The 21,457-nt window shown below is 41.0% G+C and overlaps 1 protein-coding gene across 1 annotated transcript in view; it reads right to left on the bottom strand.

Annotated features, from left to right (window-relative positions):
* MTMR9 (myotubularin related protein 9) overlaps positions 1-21,457 on the bottom strand; it is a 63,492-nt gene that overhangs the window by 24,404 nt on the left and 17,631 nt on the right. Inside the window, exons 2-3 of the mRNA XM_004004446.6 lie at positions 15,203-15,311; positions 11,000-11,125 (exon numbers count right to left, since the gene is read on the bottom strand). Of these exons, the coding sequence (XP_004004495.1) occupies positions 11,000-11,125; positions 15,203-15,311 (235 nt within the window). The remainder of the gene's footprint in view (positions 1-10,999; positions 11,126-15,202; positions 15,312-21,457) is intronic.

Raw genomic sequence — 21,457 nt, 5'->3', positions numbered from 1 at the left:
GGAAACCCTCCCGCACTGTTGCTGGAAATAGAAACTAGTGCAGCTGCTATGGAGAACAACGTGACGGTTCCTTAAAAAACTGAAATAAACTACCATATGACCCAGAAATCCCACTGACTTCTTTCTCAGGTACTTATCCAGAAAAAACCATAACTCAAAAAGACACATGTAGGACTTCCCTGGTAGTCCAGTGGTGAAGAATCTGCTTACCAATGCAGGGGGCACAGATGTGACCCCTAGTCTGGGAAGACTCCATGTGCCACAGGGCAACTGAACCCACGTGCCACATCTACTGAAGCCCCTGTGCCCTGGAGCCTGTGGGCCACAGCAAGAGAAGCCGCTGCAACGAGAAACCCACACGCTGCAACCAAGGAGTAGCCGCCACCCTCCACAACTAGAGAAAGCCCACACGCAGCAACAAAGACCCAGCACAGCCAGGAATAATGGATTTTTTAAAAAGACACGTGTACTTTCACTGAAGCACTATTTACAACAGTCGGGACATGGAAGCAACCTAAATGGTCATCCACAAAGGAAAGGATAAAGAAGATGTGATATGACCCATTCCCTAGAGTAAAGGAAATAAAAATAAGCATATGGGCCCTAATTAAATTTAAAAGCTTCTGCACAGCAAAAGAAACTGTAAACAATGTAAAGAGACAACCCTCAGAATGGGAGAAAATAACTGCAAACAAAGCAACCAACAGACATTCATCTCTAAAATACACATGCAGCTCAATATCAGAAAAACAAACAACCCAATCGAAAGACAGGCAAAAGATCCAAACAAACATTCCTCTAAAGAAGACGTTCAGACGGCCAACAAACATGAAAAGATGCTCAACACTGCTCATTATTAGAGAAATGCAAATCAAAACTACAATGAGGTTATCAACCTTGCACCAGTCAGAGTGGCCATCATCAAAAAAATCCACAAACTATAAATGCTGGAGATGTGGAGAAAAGGGAACCCTCTGGCACTCTCAGTGGGAATGTCAACTGATACAACCACTACAGAGAACAGTATGGAAATTCCTTTAAAAACTAGGAGTAAAAACTACCATATGACCCAGCAATCCCACTACTGGGCATATACCCTGAGAAAACCATAATTCAGGACACGTACCCCAGTGCTCACTGCACACATTTACAGTCACCAGCCACTCAGATGTCCACTGACAGATGAAAGGATAGAGACGCTGTGATACATACATATATACATGTACACAGTGGGTATCAGTCGTTGAAAGGGATGAATCTGAGTCAGCTGAAACAAGGTGGGTGCACCGCGAGCCTGTTATGTGGAAAGAGAAAACAACTGTCGCATGTTAATGTGTGTACACGGCATCTAGAAAAATGGCACTGATGAGCTAATTTGCAGGGCAAGACTAGAGACACAGACGGTCTTGTGGATTCAGAGGAGGAAACGAATCGAGAGAGCAGCACTGACATATACACACCACCACGGGCCCGAACAGCTGCCGGGGAGCTGCTCTGTAGCGCAGGGAGCCAAGCCCGGCGCTCTGTGACACCCGCTCTGTCAGCCTAGAGGGGTGGGAGGCAGGGGGAGAGAGCCTCAAGAGGGAGCGGGGGCATACACACACTCACGCCTGATTGCTGGTGCTGTATAGCAGAAACCAACACAATACTGTAAAGCAATTATCCTCCAATTAAAAAAAAAATTAAGTTTAAAAAAAAAAAGAATGAATGTGCAAATAAACAAATAAAACTACCAACCCAATGTGGGTTGTCTTGGTAACAACAGGCTCTCTAGAGTTTATAACTCATGCAAAAGTTATCTAGTTAGGCCCTTCTGAATACAGCCTCCAAATAAAAATAGGACGAGCTGAAAAAAGAAAAACAGCGGTACATATAGACAATGGAATATTACTCAGCTATAAAAAGGAATGGAACTGGGTCACTGGACACTAAGAGGAGAGTGGGGGTAGGATGAACTGGGGGATTGGGGTTGACGTATACACACTACTGCTACTATGCAGAAAACAGATGACGAATGAGAACCTACTGTACAGCCCAGGGACCTTCCTCAGTGCTCTACGGTGACGTAAGTGGGAAGGCTATCCAGAAAAGGGACACGTACAAGAATGGCTGATGCACTTCGCGGTACAGCAGAAACTAACACAACATTGTAGAGAACCTATACTCCAACACAAATTATTCAAAAATAAGAACACAAACTACATCTCCGTAAACAGCATATATTTCAGTCTTACTTTTTCTTTTTTTTAGCTGCATCAACGGCTTGCAGAATCTCAGTCCTCTGATCAGGGATTGAACCCAGGCCCTCAGCAGTGAAAGCCTAGAATCTTAACTACTAGGCTACCAGGGAACTCCCTTGCTTTTTCCCTTTAATTCACTCTGACAATCTCTGTGTTTTAACTGGCGTGTTAAGCTCAGTAATACTAACTATTGATATTGCTGGATTTTAGTAGAGCCTTTATTTTGTTTGCCCTTTCATTTTTTTATTGCTATTTCTTCTTTCCCACTTTCTTTTGAATTACTTTTTAGAACAGCATTTTAATATATTAACTTTAAATCATATCTCTTAACATTTTTAAGTGATTGCTCAGACCACCTTTCCTGCCTCCTGAGAAACCTATATACAGGTCAAGAAGCAACAGTTAGAACTGGACATGGAACAACAGAGTGGTTCCAAACTGGGAAAGGAATATGTCAAAGCTGTATATTGTCACCCTGTTTATTTAACTTATATGCAGAATACACTATGCAAAATGCCAGGCTGGATGAAGCACAAGCTGGCATCAAGATTGCCAGGAGAAATATCAATAACCTCAGATATGCAGATGACACTACCCTCATGACATAAAGCAAAGAACTAAAGTGCCTCTTGATGAAAGTGAAAAGAGGAGAGTGAAAAAGCTGGCTTAAAAAACTCAACATTCAAAAAGCAAAGATCATGGCATCCAGTCCCATCACTTCATGGCAAACAGGTGGGGAAACAATGGAAAGAGTGTCAGACTTTATTTTCCTGGGCTCCAAAATCACTGCAGATGGTGACTGCCACCATGAAATTAAACGACGCTTGATCCTTGGAAGAAAAGCTATGATCAACCTAGACAGCATATTCAAAAGCAGAGACATTACTTTGCCAACAAAGGTCCGTCTAGTCAAAGCTTTGGTTTTTCTGTAGTCATGTATGGATGTGAGAGTTGGACCATAAAGAAAGCTGAGAACCAAAATTGATGCTCTTGAACTGTGAGAAGACTCTTGAGAGTTCATTGGACTGCAAAGAGATCGAACCAGTCAATCCTAAAGGAAACAAACCCTGAATGTTCACCGGAAGGACTGATGCTGAAGCTGAAACTCCAATACTTTGGCCACCTGATGTGAAGAGCCGACTCACTAGAAAAGACCCTGATGCTGGGAAAGACTGAAGGTAGGAGGAGAAGGGGGCAACAGAGGATGAGATGGTTGGATGGCATCACACACTTGATGGACACGAGTTTGAGCAAGCTCCAGGAGTTGGTGATGGACAGGGAAGCCTGGTGTGCTGCAGTCCATACAGTCGCATGGAGTTGGACACAACTGAGCCAATGAACTGAACTGACTCTGATTACTTTTACTGAACTAAAGTGACAAGGACAATGGTTCTCAACTAGGGGTGATTTTGCCTCGAGGAACATTTATTAATGAGTGGGGGTTGGAGAAGACCACTGCTGACATCTAGTGGTAGACCAGGGATACTGCCAAACACCCTACAATGCACAGGACAGCTTCTCACGACAGAGAATTATACAGCCCAAAGGTCAACAGTGCCAAGTTTGAGAAACTCTGCTCCAGGGATTATAATATATACTGTTAACTTAAACATTAGCCCATGTTACATAGTATGTAAAAACCCTGAAACTGTATAGGTCTATGTATCCATTCAGAGAGACAGGCATACCAGACTTGCCTCTTGAGAAGCCTATATGCAGGTCAGGAAGCAACAGTTAGAACTGGACATGGAACAGCAAACTGGTTCCAAATAGGAAAGGAGTACGTCAAGGCTGTATATTGTCATCCTGCTTATTTAACTTATATGCAGAGTACATCATGAGAAACACTGGACTGGAGGAAGCACAAGGTGGAATCAAGACTGCCAGGAGAAATATCAATAACCTCAGATATGCAGATGACACCACCCTTATGTCAGAAAATGAAGAAGAACTAAAGAGCCTCTTAATGAAAGTGAAAGAGGAGAGTGAAAAAGTTAGCTTAAAACTCAACACTCAAAAAACTAAGATCATGGCATCCGGTCCCATCACTTCATGGGAAATAGATGGGCAAACAGTGGCTGACCTTATTTTTCTGGGCTCCAAAATCACTACAGATGGTGATTGCAGCCATGAAATTAAAAGACATTTACTCCTTGGAAGGAAAGTTATGACCAACCTAGATAGCATATTAAAAAGCAGATACACTATTTTGCCAACAAAGGTCCGTCTAGTCAAGGCTATGGTTTTTCCAGTGATACGGATGTGAGAATTGGACTATAAAGAAAGCTGGGCACCGAAGAATTGATGCTTCTGAACTGTGGTGTTGGAGAAGACTCTTGAGAGTCCCTTGGTCTGCAAGGAGATCCAACCAGTCCATCCTGGGGGAGATCAGTCCTGGGTGTTCATTGGAAGGACTGATGTTGAAGCTGAAACTGCAATACTTTGGCCACCTGATGCGAAGCACTGACTCATTGGAAAAGACCCTGATGCTGGGAAAGAATGAGGGCAGGAGGAGAAGGGGACGACAGAGGATGAGATGGCTGGATGGCATCATCGACCTGATGGACATGAGTTTGGGTGGACTCTGGGAGTTGGTGATGGTCAGGGAGGCCTGGCGTGCTGTGGTTCATGGGGTCGCAGAGTTGGACACGACTGAGCGACTGGACTGAACTGGTCCATTCAGCCACCCCACACCCTTTTTTAATGACACAGTTTCTGTGTAACATTTCTACACACACCATAAACACCACAAAGGCAGTGCTACAGTTTTTGTTTTAAATAATCATACATATTTTAAAGACATTAAAAAGAAAAATAGCTTGTTTAATTATACCATTTCCAATATTCTTCCATTATTTTGAATATTCAGGTTTCCCTCTGGTATTATTTGTCTTTAGTCTGAATAACTTCTTTTAACATTTCTTATAGTGAAGGTCTCTTAGTGACAAGTTCTTGGTTTCTTTTTATCTGAAAATGTTGTCTCACCTTCTTCCTTGTGAGATATCTTCACCAGATACAGAATTCAGGGTTGATAGGCTTTTCACCTTTCATCACTTTTTAATACAAGTTTTGTTGGGACTTCCCTGGCGGTCCAGTCGTTAAGAATCTGCCCTGTGATGAAGCAGGGGTCAAGGGTTTGATCCCTGGTCAGGGAAGAAGCTGCAGAGCAACTAAGCTGGACCACTGCAAGCACTCAGCCCCCATGCCTTGGAGCCCACGTGCCACACCTAGAGAGCCCGTGGCCCGCAGCAAAAGGCTGCGCACGACGCAATAAAGGCCCCGTGTGCCGCAGCTAACACCCGACACAGCTGAATAAACTCTTTAAAAATAAACAAAGCTTAAAACATAAAAGTTCTATCAAGTAGTCTCCATAAATTCCGATGAACAGTCCACGGTCGTCTGAATTATCTCTGTATGTAATGCGTTGTTATTAACTGGCAGCTTTCAAGATCTTCATTTGACCATTGTTCTTTGACAATTTGACTACCATGTGCCTAGCATGATTTTTCTCATACTCATCCTGTTTGGGGCTTGCTGAACTTTTTGAACTTATACAATTGACCAAATTCTTAGCTTCTGAACATGATTTCTTTAAATATTTTTCCTACCTATTGTCTATTCTCTCCTGGGTCTGTAATTACACACACGCTAGCCACACACACATTTTGCTCCACAGGTTTCTGAGGCTCTTTTTTTCCATAATTTCTCATCTCCTTTATTTCTCCAAATAATTTCTATTGCTCTAGCCTCAATTTCACTGATTCTGTCCTGTCATCTTCTCTCTGCTATTTAACCAAGTGAATATTTTATTTCAGATATATATTTTCAAAAAATGCTGAGAGGTTCATTTGACTCTTTTTAGCATTTCTATTTCTCTGTTAAGATTTCCTGTCTTGTCCCGCATTTGAAATATATTTACCTCTATGGAAAATCAAGCAATTTAAACAGCTGCTCTAAAGACCTTGAATGATCAAACATTTCAGCATCTGAGGCGTCTTGGGACTGGTACTTGTTGACTGTCTTCCTTTCTTTTTTTGACAGTCTCTTTTTCGTGAGAATGGGTCATAATATCCTGACTCAACTTTGGATTATATCCTATATTCACTGTGAATTTAATGTTGCAGAGAATCTGCATTCCATTAAACACCACTGAAGAGTGTTTTATGCTGGGAGCCAGCGTGAGGAACCCCACCCGTGACAAGGTCATGCGGCAGAGATCTGACGGGCAAGGCGAGTCAGATCTCAGGGTGTCCCCCTGGAATTTCCTGAGCATGTACCCCCCAAACCAAAAATCTGCCAGCCTTTGTACTCTGCTTTTCCACTCTTCTGACACACTCTGGAAAAAGCCAACTCAGGGCTTTAGTCTTCTTCATTTGAAAGGGATGTTTTCAGTTAAACCCCCTCTGATAACTCTCTAGCTTGCCTAACAGGTTCCCCAGACCTCTTACAGCTTGTGAATTGCTTGCAGCCCCCCAACCGCGAGAGGCACAAAGCTTAAAGCATCTTAAAGACACAGAGCCTCTTCTAAAGAGCTAAAAATCATAATGGTGACAGATTTCACTGTTGACTCAATGACTGCTGCCAGGCCTCCATATTCTTTATCTTTTAGGCACCTGGGAGGATGTTAATCAACGTAAACGGGATATGGAAAAAGATACATAATAGTTTTTGATATTAGCAACACTAGACTTTTGAGTTAATTACTTTTCTTTTGTTATAAATCACTGTACTCCTTTTACTTGTTATAAATTGCTGTATCTTTGCTATGTAAGAATGTAACTTTATTTAGTGTTTTCTGAGAGTGGTATCAGACTTTGGGAAGATCAAAAAATAAGTCTTCTGGTTGACAAACCCTTATCAGAAAAAAAAAGGCTGTAAAATGTTAACTGGCCCTTTTGGCCGGAAGATGATGTAAATCACCTAAGACTTGTGTATACAATTAGGTATGCAGAGAGAAAAGCCTGGTTTTGATAAGAGTCTGGGCTGCTAACGCTACATAATTTTGTATTACCCATTGATCTCTATGTACCATCAAAAAGTTATAAAAGGCCTTTCTAGACAATAGAGGCCGGGCCAGTCGCTGGACCGGTTTCCCCTGTGTCTTCTCTTTACTCTAATTTCTGGCTGAATTCCAATCTAGGGCGTGGAGGCTCGCCATGTCTACTTACTTGCCCCGGCTTCTACGATCTGTATGAGAGGGAGCCCAAGGCGGGGCACCCTCCGATATTCAAACGGACACCGGTGGCCTAACGTAGATGGTGCAAACTTCTTGTCTCAAAGTTTTATTGGCTTTCCATGTAAACCAAGTTATTCAGCCTCTTTTCTCCACTTAATTTTCCTACTACACTATTTCTTCCTAATCTAATCTTATATTAATAAATAAATAAGTTTTCCCTCGCCCATGCCATCCCTGCTTCGAATTACCCTGGATCCACCGGGGCTGGACCCCGGCAGTTTTACAAGGAATTAGCTTGTTCAGACAAACCACAAACTTCGTAACATCTGAGATGCACGGCAACTCAGATCTTAGTTCTGACTGTCCCCGGTCTGCCCCAAGCAATGGTTCAAGAGTCAGCCAGAGATTCAGGATTCCATACAGAATCAAAGTTCCCCTCATGTGGCTCTCTGGTTCCTCCCACCAGAGAGAAAGTGGGCTTTCCATTAGATTGTTAGCTGTCCAGCACCATCAATGCCATTAACTGTGCAGACTTCAGGACAAAGCCCCAAAAAAGGAGATTTACTCTGCCATTCACTTCCTCTAAGTTTCTCCTCCCTTCCCTCTAAAATACGCTGCTTTCTGTTCACTCACCAGAGCTTCAAGTTTTTCTGCTTTATTCATAGTTTGTCACTGATATCTGCAGGAGATCTTTTCAGACAGGGGCTACTCAACCATTACCTTATCATCGTCTTTTTTGTATATAATTTCTAAAGTGGTCGACTGGGGAAGTACAGATATACTGTATATGTGCGTTTCAGCAAAGTATCTGAAATAGTATTTTGTTACATCCTAGAATGAAAGTATGTTAAAAGGGGAGGAACTCTTATAGATCATTTGTCCAACACTTTGATTTTATAGACATGGAAACAAAGTCCCAGAAAGTCAAGCAGTCAACATTAATATCTGGGATGCAATGTAAATAAATTGAGAGAGAGTTTGAGTACTCTGTCTTCTCAATACCACATATCTCTTTCGGATATAACAGAGAAGTAGGGACTGGCTAATACTATTCAGGAAGTTTTTTAGATGATCAGAAAACCTTCCTTGAGGAATACTGATGGCGTGATACATGTCTACCTGATGGAGGATTTCAGTGATACAAAGACTCATCATACCTTTGTCCTGTCCTGCACAAATGCACACACTCCTATATTTACTGACTTGACAATACCTACTGCTTGCAAACCATGTACTAAGAATGCAGCAGGGAACAAGAATGTCATGGCTCCCAGCCTCCTAAAGTCTGTATTCTAGCTCAGGAGACAATAAACAATGACAAGAAGCTTTCACACTGGTGACCCCTCCTGCTTGAAACTTGCTCTTCCCTTGGCTTTTTCCTCCACTTGCCCTCACATGGTTAGTCCTCGGCCCCTACGGACAGATGTCTTCCCTCAGTAATCTCAACTGCTGCCTGCGATTCTCACAATATACACAACGTATACACTGATGACTCTCAATTTTTCATTTTTAACAGATCTCTCAAGCTCTAAACTATCTCTTATACGTATTCAATGATGTGCACCACACAGGCCCTTCGAGTTTGCCATCTTCAAAACTGAACTCAACCCACTCCGTCATGCCCATTTCTCTGTCTTTCCCATCTCAGCAGTAAAGCCTAGACGCCACTGCCTGTTTTACCTCTCACATCCAATGAGTGGGTTACCAACTCCTTTTAATTCCACTTCCTGAAACTTTCTGCACTATAACCCCTCTGTTATTGATCCAATCATTATTTCAGTAGCCTCCTAAGCAGTTTCCCAGCATTTTGCATCCGAATTGCTTTGCTCTAACATAAATCTAATAATGTCATTTTCTCTGTGCCTTCGTTAGTAATTTAATTCTGAAAAAGGCCAGTGCAACTTTGGGCTACCTTAAAGTATCAGCAATAGTTCCAATCTACACTAAATGTTATGAGGACTATCTTTTATGAGAATCAGTGACAAACTGAAGGGCTTGCTGAGAAAAGCAATCAAGACAGGGTGTGGCCCTGAGTTCAGTGGTATGAGAAAAGGCTGAAGTAAATACTCACATTTAATCTATAGAAAAGAAACCTTAGTGGGGCCATAACACTTCTTAATTTGAAGAACAATTCACCGTAGAGGAATAAGGCAACCTGAGTACCACAGGCCACATCAGAAACATGGGGCCTGAGTGCAGGGACGTCAGCTCAGCATCAGGAAGGTAACCGCCTGGGACACTGTGTGACGCTGCAAATCCTCTTGCAGTAGAGACTGCGAGCAGAAGCTGGACACGCCATGGCTGCTGTCGGCACACAGGACTTCTGAACAGAACAGGAGACTGAGCTGAACGCTGGCTTGCTGAATGTAGACCTAGAGTGATTCGCGTATGGCACCTAACTACAAGATGAATGATTCACACTGATACTTTTTGGATAACCAGGAAAATCATCCAGGCATCTCCCTTCCTGATCAAATTCGGACTGCTCTTTTCCACCTAGGAAGTAACTACGGATTCCTCTAAGGTAGCCGTCAGGTAGTAGTCAGCTGATATGAAAGAAAAGCATCGTGCATTTGAGAATGTTTACTATGAAGTTATTAATGCTATAAAGACCTTGAAAATAAATGTAAACACAGGTAGCACAAGCTATATAAAAATACTCTATACGCAAGAATATAAAATTCCCCTTCTTTTTTCACTTTGCTGCTATGGACGTCTTTGTTCTTTAAATTTTATGGCACCTGGTCCCTACTTCTCAATCCTTTCAGGACACATTTACAGAGGTATAGTAGAAAAAGTTAAAAAAAATTTTTTTTTTTTTTTTTGCAGACCTAAAGCATCTACTTATTGGACAACTCCAGGTTCTTTCTTAATGAGATACAGCCCATTTCTTTTTTGAGGTATCTGTATATTCTGGCCAGCCAAGAGTAAAGGGGAAGGCACACTCAATGCAAGACACAAATGTTTCTCTTTTGGTTCAATCAAAAAACCTTTGTAAGTAGAATCCCACTCAGGGATTGGTTCAAGATGGGACAGTAAGAGGACACACACTCAGCTCCTCCTGAGAGAGCACTGAAATCACAATTATTGAACAACCATCAAGAGGAGAACGCTGGAATCCACCAAAACAGATGCCCCATGTCCAAAGACAAAGAAGTACACCGGTCTTAGTAATCCAAATCATGAAATCACAAAAACTATCCCACAGAAAGAAATCGATATACATGGTTTTCTGATGCTCTCTGGGGAACACAGTGAGTTCAACAGACTTCTGGTGGGATGGCTCAGAACCTAATTACTATATATAAAACTGCTTCTATGGAACACTTTTAAAACACCCCCAAATTAAAACAGGTCAGGACTATCTTTATGAAGATCTTAATGCTTTACCAGCAAATCTACTAGACGGAAAATTACTTAAGCTGTAGCACTGGGAACAATTATGCAAATCTTTAAATGGCAGAGGCTGCAGCGCTAATAGCTAATAGCTACTTCTTTTATCTGTCAAAGGAAGCGATCATTTTCACCAGTCAAGTGCTGCATTATTTCTCATTACCCATTAATCCTCTCAAAAGTTACTCACAGCTAAAGAGTAGAGTTCAAACTCTTGCTCAGGGAGGAAGGAATGCCAGCCATCTTCTATCACTTCAAACATGGGCCGGTAAAAGAAAGGGTACATCAGAGTGATGGAGTCCAGGGTAGATAATGCCTAGGGGAAAAAAGAAGTGAAGAGAGAAAAAAGGAACGTGTCACAATTCCAAACATTTTCTAATTGCCAAATCGATATTCATCAAACATGGCCTAAAATGACGGACACCTAGTACATTTCTCTAACATTATATTTATCACTAGATACAATTATACCTTATTTTCAGCCTCTAACACGGTGTCTGGCACATAACACTCAATTAGCATTTGCTGAATGAGCAAAAGAACAAAACAATGTGCACACCTATTCTAGAAGAAAAATGAAAAACACTTCTTCTTGAGACCATGTAATAAGGCCTAATGAAAAGGTCCAAATATTTCTGGGGATTAGAGAACAGGCTGCAGTTAATCAGTAAGGCCTTGGCTCAAAATCCAGTTATTAACTACATATGTAAATTACTTAAAATCAGAGTTTCTGAGCAATTGGAAAAAAAAGCTTAGTAGCCAAAGAGTCAGACTTGTTGGACTCAAATTCCAGATGCCAGTGCCAACAGTGGTATTACGTAATGCGGCCACTCCATGCCTCAGCTGTCAGCGGAGGAGATAACCTCACAGGGCAACGCCTAGGGCTGCTGAGGCATTAAGAGAATGTGCGCAGCAGGGCTAGAACAGCATGTGACACAGAGCAAACTCTCATTTCAGCCACTGTATGCTGCACGTAGCCCCCATCAGTGTGAAACTCCCTCCATCCCTAGAGTGACCAGACGCCCTCACACCTTCATGCTACGCTAACCACTCTCAAACCGGGGCAGTAACTCCGTGGTCCCACAGTGAGCCTACAGGTCATCTGAAGTACAAGGCCAAGGAATCCTGACCAGATGAGGAACTGAGAGATGGAACGTCCCCAGTCACCTGGCAGTTTCATCCTTCTGACAGGGGAGTTTTAGAAAGCATTTCTATGGCTAGAAAAACAAAGGCACCAAAATCAATCAGCACAATTCAAACTGCTGTAATTTTGGAGACACTCAGCTGGAGGGGCGCGAGGGGCCCAACATCATGCTAACACCCCCAAGCTCTCAGAGTAAAGCTACCTCCTTCTAAGTCACAGAAAGATCAGGTCAGTAGAACCTTTATTTAATTTTTAAATTTTATTGTTTTACTACTTAAAAAATATTCTTTGCAATATTAAAATTTTTTTTCAGCATTACTGCAGTATAAATTGATAAATAAAATGTAAAATATTTCTAACGTACAGTGTGATGATTTGATACACAAACACACTGTAAAAGTGTTACCCCCTTGAGTTAATTAACACATCCATCACCTCACATATTTACCCTCTGTTGTTGCTTTTGAGAACATTTAAGTTCTACTCTCTTGGGAAATTTCAGTTACATAATATAGTGTGATCAACTATAGTCTATGTTATACATTAGATTCTCAGGTCTTATAACTGAACATCTGTAGCTTTTACCAGCCTCTCCCTATTTCATCCACCCCTAGCCCCGCAAAACCGCTTTTCTACTCCCTGTTTCTGTGTGTTTCCCTCTTTTATTTTTGAGAGTCCACATGTGACTGATACCATGCAGTATCTCTCTCTCTCTGTCTGGCTTATTTCACTTAGCACAATACCCTCTAGTTTCACCCACTGTTTGTTCCCGCCATTGTTCATGCAGCTGTTTCAACCGGCAGGACTGCTTTCCTTTTGACGGCTGAATAATATTCCACTGTATGTGTGTACATGCATCACGCATTGCGTGTGTAATTTTCTTTATTCATCCATCCATCAACCGACACTCAGGTTTTTATATTCTTTGAATATTATGAATAATGCTGCAATGAACATGGGAGCACAGTTATCTCTTTAAAACAGTCACTTTGTTTCCTCCAGATATACACCGAGAAGTGGGATTGCTGGATCAATGACAGATCCTTTTTAATTTCTTGAGGAACCTCCATACTATATTAATAGTGACTGACACAATCATTATTTTAGATCCATGTTCACAAACATTCCAGCAGGCAATAAGCACTCAGACTTGTCATGATTACAGTTCATGTAGCTAGAGACAGAACTTTTCCTTTAAACACATTAATGCTCAAAGAAATAAAGTCGTTTCAACCCTAAAAGACAACCGAAACTACACAGAAAAAAATGGTTCATCAGCCTTCCCACTATAATTTAGAAAACTGAGCACTTGCCAGTTACTCTTTCAGTGGGATTCTACTTAGGGTAGCAGATTTTGAGTATATGAATTTTGATAACAAAGAATAGCTCAACTGTGCTTTATAAGAATTCACTTATTACTACCAAAGTATAACAAGCTGTATTGAGGGACAGAGGAAAACTGGATGCCAGGAAAAGGCTAGAAGCCAAGGGCACGGTGTGCATGTCCCATGCTGGGAAAACAATCAACGGAGCATTCATTTTCTAAGGCCACATTACAAGAGTGGCTCAGAATTTGCGGCTGCTTCTCAGCCATAAGGGCTTCTCCATAGTCAGTTTCTACAGAGTTTTACATAATATTTAATATGTATAGCCAAATAAGCAACTGATTAGTGTCAAATGCTAACGAAGCTAAGTAAATGCCATCAGAGTAGGGTAACAGGCTTTTTTGCCCTGTTTCTTCACCACAGGCAATTTCACCAACATCCACCGGCTATCTTACAAGTTATAAAAGGGATAAGGAAAGAAAAATGTGCATGGGTCAGTGAAAACCCAACCGCACAACTGAGAAAAAAAAACATAACATGCTCAGCTGAAGTGGGTGAGCGGCATTACCTGGCCCAAAGAGCGAGACAGCATTTCCCTTCAACAGCCTAGAAGGTACAGCGCGATTCTCACTCATGTCAACAAATTCAGCCAAGTCAACATTCCTAAGTTATTTCCAATGATGAATATGTAACACAAAGTGTTCAGCTCATCTTCTTGTTTTCATAAGAAAAATTTAGCAAAAAAGCAGAAAGAAAAATACTACATGCCATTTTCTCAGCACCATAACAGCTCCTCTATTTCTGGTCTTTTGTTTAGAAGCCAAAGGAAATCCTAGTCACAGGTTTGAGCCTTTCTGCCTCCCTTTAATAGTTAAGCCAAAGGCAGTTACTCTGCACACAAAGCCCATATTAGGCACTAAAAGACAGAAGCAAAAACACCTCAATGTGTCTCTATAATTATCCAGAAAATACTATAAAGTTAACTGCTATAATTTAGTGGTAATGATTTAAAATAAAGCAATTTTAAAAATGAGTGTATACCAAAATAGTTGGTTAAAGTGGGAAAGAAAATAGTGTGTCCCTTGGACTGCAAGGAAATCCAACCAGTCCATCCTAAAGGAGACCAGTCCTGGGTGTTCACTGGAAGGACTGATGTTAAAGCTGAAACTCCAATACTTTGGCCACCTCATGTGAAGAGCTGACTCATTTGAAAAGACACTGATGCTAGGAAAGATTGAGGGCAGGAGGAAAAAGGGACGACAGAGGATGAGATGGCTGGATGGCATCACTGACTCAATGGACATGGGTTTAGGTGGACTCCGGGAGTTGGTGATGGACAGGGAGGCCTGGAGTGCTGTGGTTCCTGAGGTCACAAAGGGTCGGACACGACTGAGTGACTGAACTGAACTGATTCAATTTAAACACTAAATTATCCAAGTAAAATGTCTATTATTTGTAATCTGGACATATGTTCACTATCATTTCTATATATATAAAATGAACACATCCTATCTCAAGCAAACATGATATATGGAAATTCAAATTTACTAAAAACAAACAAAAGACTACAATCACTGGTGATAATTACTTGCTTTACTAAAGAAGTAAGATTTTCAAAAAGTCTCAATATTTATAAACACACAATGGAATATTACTCAGCCTTAAAAGGGAAGGAAATCCTGTCACATGCTACAACATAGATGAACCCAGAAGAACAAGTAACATTAATAACTGCTCTAAGTCAATAAAATCTTTTTACATTCCTGTAACAATGATTCAGGGTAAGGCTTTGCATTCAGTCTTCCAGATTTGAGTCACAGAACATGACTCAAATGATATTTATCTAAAAAAGAAACATAAGAGTTACAGTGAATCAGAAAATAAAGTTCCTTCTTTTATCACATTTTATTTCCAAAACACTTACCTCAATGGAACTGGCTATATTCAAACATTCTTCCATTCCAGGAATATCCAACTGAATAATTCGAAAATCCTTACATTTTATGATGATGGTACCCAGTGGTCCCACAAATCTATTAAAAAAAATCATAAATTATGCTTAAGGACATATATATTCCCAACTCAAAGTACATGATTACTCTTCAACAGAGGTGGTTAGTCGTAACTACCAGCTATACAGGCAGGTCTCCTTTTGTTGCGCTCACTGCATTGAGCTTCCCAGACGGTGTGTGTTCTAAAGATTGAATGTTTGCTGCAGCTCTGTGTCCAGCAAGTCTGTTGGCACCATTTTTCTAGTAGCATTTGCTCACTTCTTCTCTGTGCATCACATTTTGGTAACTGTTACAATATTCCAAGCCTTATTATTGTTGTTGCTATTTTGTTATACTTGTCACGGTGCTTTGTCATCAGTGAACTTTGATATTACTACTGTAGCTGTTTTGCGGCACCAGTAACCATATCCATGTATGAAAGCAAATGTAACTGATAAATAAGTGCCTTCTGACTGCTTTACCAACTGGCTGTTTCCCCATCTCTCTCCCTCTCCTCAGGCCTCCCTATTTCCTTAAACACAACAATATTGAAATTAAGCCAATTAATAACTCTATAATGCCCTCTAAGAGCTCAAATGAAAGGAAGAGTCACACATCTCACTTTTATACCAAAAGCTAAAAAAGATTAAGCTTAGTAAGGAAGCCATGTCAGTTGAAATAGGCCAAAAGTTAGGCCACTTATGCCAAATAGTTAGCAAGTTGTAAATGCAAAGGAAAGTCCTCGAAGGAAATTAAAACTGCTACTCCAGTGAAAATAAGAATGATAAGAAAACAAAAAAAGCCTAAATGCTGATAGAAAGTTTAAGATCAATCAACCGTAACATTCCCTTAAGTCAAAGCCTAATCCAGAGCAAGGCCCTGATTCTAATTCTCTAAAGATGGAGACAGGAAAGAAACCTATGAAAGAAAAGTCTGAAGCAAGCAGAGGCTTGTTTATGAGATTTAAGGAAAGAAGCTGTCTCCATTCTCCATCACGTGAAAGGAAAGCAGCAAGTGCTGATGTAGAAGCAGCAGCAAGTTATCCAGATACAGTTAAGGTAATTCATGAAGGTGGCTGCATCAAACAACAGATTTTCAATGTAAACAAAAGAGCCTAGCGCTTTCCTAGTGGCTCAGTGGTAAAGAATCCAGCTGCCAATGCAGGAGACACGGGTTCGATGCCTGGTCCAGGAAGAGCCCACATGCTGTGAAGCAGCTAAGCCTATGCACCGCAACTGCTCACCCCGTGCCCCAGAGCCCGGGAGCCACGAGTGCTGAGCTCCCGCGCCGCAACGACTGCAGCTCGTGCGCCCTAGAGCGTGTGCCCCACAGCAAGAGAAGTCGGCGCGTGAGAAGCCCATGCACCGCAATGAAGAGAAGCCCCTGCTCGCCACAACCAGAGAAAAGCGCAGCCCAGCAAGGAAGACCCAGCGCAGCCAAAAATAAAACTTTTTTAAAAAGCAGCCTTATATTGGAAGAAGATGGCGTCTAGGACTTCAACAGCTAGAAAGAAGTCAATGCCGGGCTTCCAAGATTTTAAGGGCAGATACACTCTCTTCTGAGGGGATAATGTGGGTGGTGAATTAAAGCTGATGCCAATGCTCATCTACCATTTCCAAAGTCGGAGGGCCCTGAAAAATTAAATCTACTCTGCCTGTGCTCTATAAACGGAACGACAAAGCCTGGATGACAGCACATCTGTTTACAACAGGGTTTACTGAATATGTTAAGCTCTCTGTTGAGATCCACTGTTCAGAAAGAAAGATTCTTTTCAAAACACTACTACTCACTGACAAGGCACCTGGCCACCTCCTATCCGATGGAGACATACAATGACATACACATTGTTTTCATGCCGGTTAACACAGTGCCCCTTCTGGAGTCTGTAGATCCGACTTGATTTTCGAATCTTATTACTTGAGAAATACATTTCATTAGACTATAGCTGCCATACATAGCGATTCTTCTAATGGAACTGGGCAAAGTAAATTGAAAACCTCTGGAAAGGATTCACCATTCTAGATGCCATTAAGAATATTCGTGCTTCACGGGAAGAGGTCAAAATATTAACATTAACAGGAGTTTGGAAAGGAGTTGATTCTAACCTGTGGACAGCGTTGTCAGGACTTCAGTGGAGGAAGTCACTGCAGACGCGGTGGAAACAGCAAGAGAAACAGAAGCCGCCCGTGAAGATGTGAGTGAGCTGCTGTGGCCTCATGCTAAAACTCTAATGGGTAAGGAGCTGAACCAAGTGTTTTCCTGAAACGGAGTCTACCCCCGGTAAAGACTGGTGAGATGACAACAAGGAAATCTGAATATCACGTAAGCTTAGCTGATAAAGCAGCAAGAAGGTTTGAGAAGACTGATTCTAATTTTGAGGAAAGTTCTACTGTGGGGAAAAATGCTATCAAACAGCACTGCACGCTTCAGAGAGATTGTTCATGAAAGGAGAGAGTCAATCAATGTGGCAAATTTCTCTCTTGTCTTATTTTAAGAAAGTGTCAGAGCCACCTTAACCTTCAGCACCCACCACTCTGATCAGTCAGGGCTCATCAGCATTAAGGCAAGACCTGCCACTGGCAAAAAGGTTACAACTCACTGAAGGCTCAGATGATCACTGGCATTTTGTTTAGCAATAAAGTATTTTTAAATTAAAATATAATTTTTTCAGATATAATGCTGTTGCACAGTTAACAGACTACAGTATAGTGTATCACAACTTTTATATGCATTGGGAAACCAAAAAATTCACGTGATTTATTGAGGTGGTCTCCAGACCACCAAACATGCAACACCTCTGTTGCGTGGCTGCATTCAACTTCCTTCTCCCTTATTAGTTTAATGAAGGAAGAACCTCATGCTTCCATCATTAAAATCTGAGCCATGAATTACTTAAAATACATATATTAAAAAATTTTAATATATAAAGTCATTCACACTAGGCCAATTCATTTAGTGGAGATTATTAGGAGTCTTACTTCAAAGAATAAGAAAAATAAATCTGTAGTTGATGTATTGTTTGTATAGAGATATTTCTGAAGCATAGGAAAACTATTCATTTCAGATTTTACTTCCTTCCAAATTTGCAACAGTTGATTTGAAAAATAAATATTTTTTTTCCGGTCTTTAAAACCTATTAACTTGCAATATCTATTCTAAGTCAAGGAAAACTTCAGAGTAAATGCCATGTCTAATCATAAATTTTGTTATCAGTAAGTTTTGAATAAATGTATTTTACCTTAGCTGGGATTTTTGTCTTCCTTTTCCTGTTGCTTTCTTTTGTCTACACTTTTTGATAGTTCTGATTTTCCTTTTGCTTTGCCACCAATTGCCCCAATTCTTCCACATTAAAACTTGTGAATATTCCCTATGATTTCTTATACTGATCCAGAACTGGTAATTTTATTTATACTGTGCCTAATTTAGGAAGAAAACTACAGCTACTCTTCCTGAATTCTGTAAATACCCCCATGCCCAACATCACTGCACTGTGAATTTGGATAAGTGAAAGTTATCAACATGGGTCAAATCCTTGCAAAGAAAATTCCATCAGATATCCACAACTGATCAACACAGTGGAATGCCTCTTATAAAGTATGTTTTGAAAATTTATATTCTTGTCACTTCCACTTCTGGCAAAGTTTGAATTTCAGGGACCATATTTACCGTAGTACCTGAAACAACCAAAACAAGGAGGCGAAATATAAGGAAGAACTGTTTTCAAGACGCTGAACACCAAACAACAATTTTTAAGACACTGAAGGAAGATCTCTGGGAGGTGAGAAACGAGATGAGTCTGGTGATTGCCCCAATGCACTGTTTTGAGATTTCCCAGGTCATAGTGTCAGGAGAGAAGATTTGGGTGGGGCTGATAGTCTCAGAAGACCATCTATATTAGGAAAGAAGGAAATTAATGAAGAAAATTTGGGTCTCAAATTAGTGACCTCAGATTACACTATACTAGAAATATACCAGCAAGTTGAATCCAAAGCAGAAAATATTAAATAACAAAGATAAGAGAGGAAAAAATTGATGAAAGAGACGAGACAAGATTGCAGGGAAAAACAAAGCAAAAATGACTGCTTCAAAAGATCATTTAAGAGTGATAATCTTCTAGCCAGACTGATCAGGAAAAAAGAAAGTCACAATCTAACAATGTCAGAAATGAGAGAGGTTACAATCACATAGACTCCACAGACACTAAAAAATACTAAGGCACTATTAGGAACAATTTTACACCAATAAATTCAACAATGTAAATGATATGGACAAATTCCAAAGAAGACACAAACTACTAAAGATCATTCAAGAACAAATAACCTAGTTAATACTTTATCTGATAGATAAACTGAAATTTTCATTAAAATGTTTCCCACAAAGAAAACTCCAGTCCTGGGTGGCTTCACTGATGAATTCCATAAAATATTTAAGGAAAAAATACTATCAAGTCAAGACAAATTCTTCCAGAAAACTGAAGAAGAGACATTTACTTCTCTATTCACACCTAAACTCTGGCATTTTCCTAACACAAAAACCAAAGACATGACGAGATAACTACCCCTCATAAACAAGATGGAAAATTTCTAAACAAAACATTAGCAAGGTAAATCCAACAATACATAAAAGGATAATCATGAGTAACTGAGGTTTATTCCAGAAATGCATGGCAGTTTTAACAAAGTAAGTTACTGTATTAAACTGAAAAAGAAAAACCATATGCTCATCTCAACAGATACAGAAAACGCATGACAAAATCCAACAGCCATTCAAGATTTTAAAATGAAACAAAACAACCCAACTCTCAGTCAACTAAGAACAGAAGTGAACTTCTTCAACCTGAAAAACAGCATTTACCAAAAGCAACTCTACCACTAAGAGTATACTTAATGGTAAAAGGCTGAATGCTTTCTCACAAACACCGGGAATGATACTAAGATTTCACTCTCACCACCTGTATTCAACACTGTGGAACCAGGGGCTTTCATGGTGATCCAGTGGTTAAGAGTCTTCCTGGCAATGCAGGGGACACTAGTTCGATTCCCGGTCTGGGAAGATCGCACGTGCTGTGGAACAACTAAGCCTGGGCACCACAACTAGTGAGCCACGCTCTACAGCCTGTGAGCCACGACGCGGAGCCCAGGTGCCACAGCAGCTGAAGCCCGAGCGCTCCGGAGCCTCGCGTTCTGCAGCCTCGCGTTCTGCAAAGAGAGAGGCCACCACGGTGAGGTGCCTGTGCACGGTACTGAAGAGTAGGCCCCTCTAGCTGCAACTAGAGAAAGCCCATGAGCAGCAACGAAGACCCAGGACAGCCAAATGTGTCTTTAAAAAAAGATTTTTTTAAATAAAAACACTGTACTACTAGTTACACCCAGAGCTACAGGGCAAGAAAACAAGATAAGTGGCATCTAGGTTGAAATGGAAGAAATAACACTGTTTTTAGTTGTAGATAACAACTGCCTATTTAGAAAATCTGAAGAAAATTATTTTTAAAAAAGCTATTCAAGTAAATGAATTTAGTAAAGCTGAAGTGAAGGGTTAATAGGGTAGCAGAGATGCGCCTGCAAACGGGTCTCTCTGCTCAGGCTGAGCGTCCTTGCATACGATCCTTGCATACGAGAGGCGTTCTGCCAAAGAGTCTGGATACAGCCTTGAGTTTAATGGTCCCTTGCAAATGAGGGAGCATTCCCTTCTTGAGATAAGAGGGAGATGAGGGCTTTGTGCAGACTCTGCAGTAGACAGAGATTTCACTCCCCTTTGCTGTACGATAACATGTATGCACCTGCACTGTACTGAAAAGGCTTATTCTTACAGTCTGGAATTCTGCCTAAGGAGGGCTTTATAATAATAAACGGCAATTAGTTTGCCCAGGTCTGTTCCTCTGGCCAGAGTGGTGTCCTGTCTGTCTCTTGTGTGTCTTGTATGTTCTGTGTCATTTCACTCGTAGTAACCAACACTGAAGGATACAAAAATCAATAGCTTGCATATCAACGGCAGGCTAGTAAGCAAATTATTTGCTCTCTCTAGAAATAAGCTGGCTTCCCAAGTGGCTCAGTAGTAAAGAATCGACCTGCCAAGAAGGAGACTCAAGATCAACCTCTGGGTCAGGAAGATCCCTTGGAGAAGGAAATGGCAACTCACTCCAGTATTCTTGCCTGGAGAACGTCATGGGCAGAGGAGCCTGGTGGGCT

The sequence above is a fragment of the Ovis aries genome, chromosome 2, assembly GCF_016772045.2.
Source record: "Ovis aries strain OAR_USU_Benz2616 breed Rambouillet chromosome 2, ARS-UI_Ramb_v3.0, whole genome shotgun sequence".
NCBI lineage: Eukaryota > Metazoa > Chordata > Mammalia > Artiodactyla > Bovidae > Ovis > Ovis aries.
Note: the sequence above shows the minus strand (reverse complement) of the source record. Positions and strands in the feature narration are given on the sequence as shown.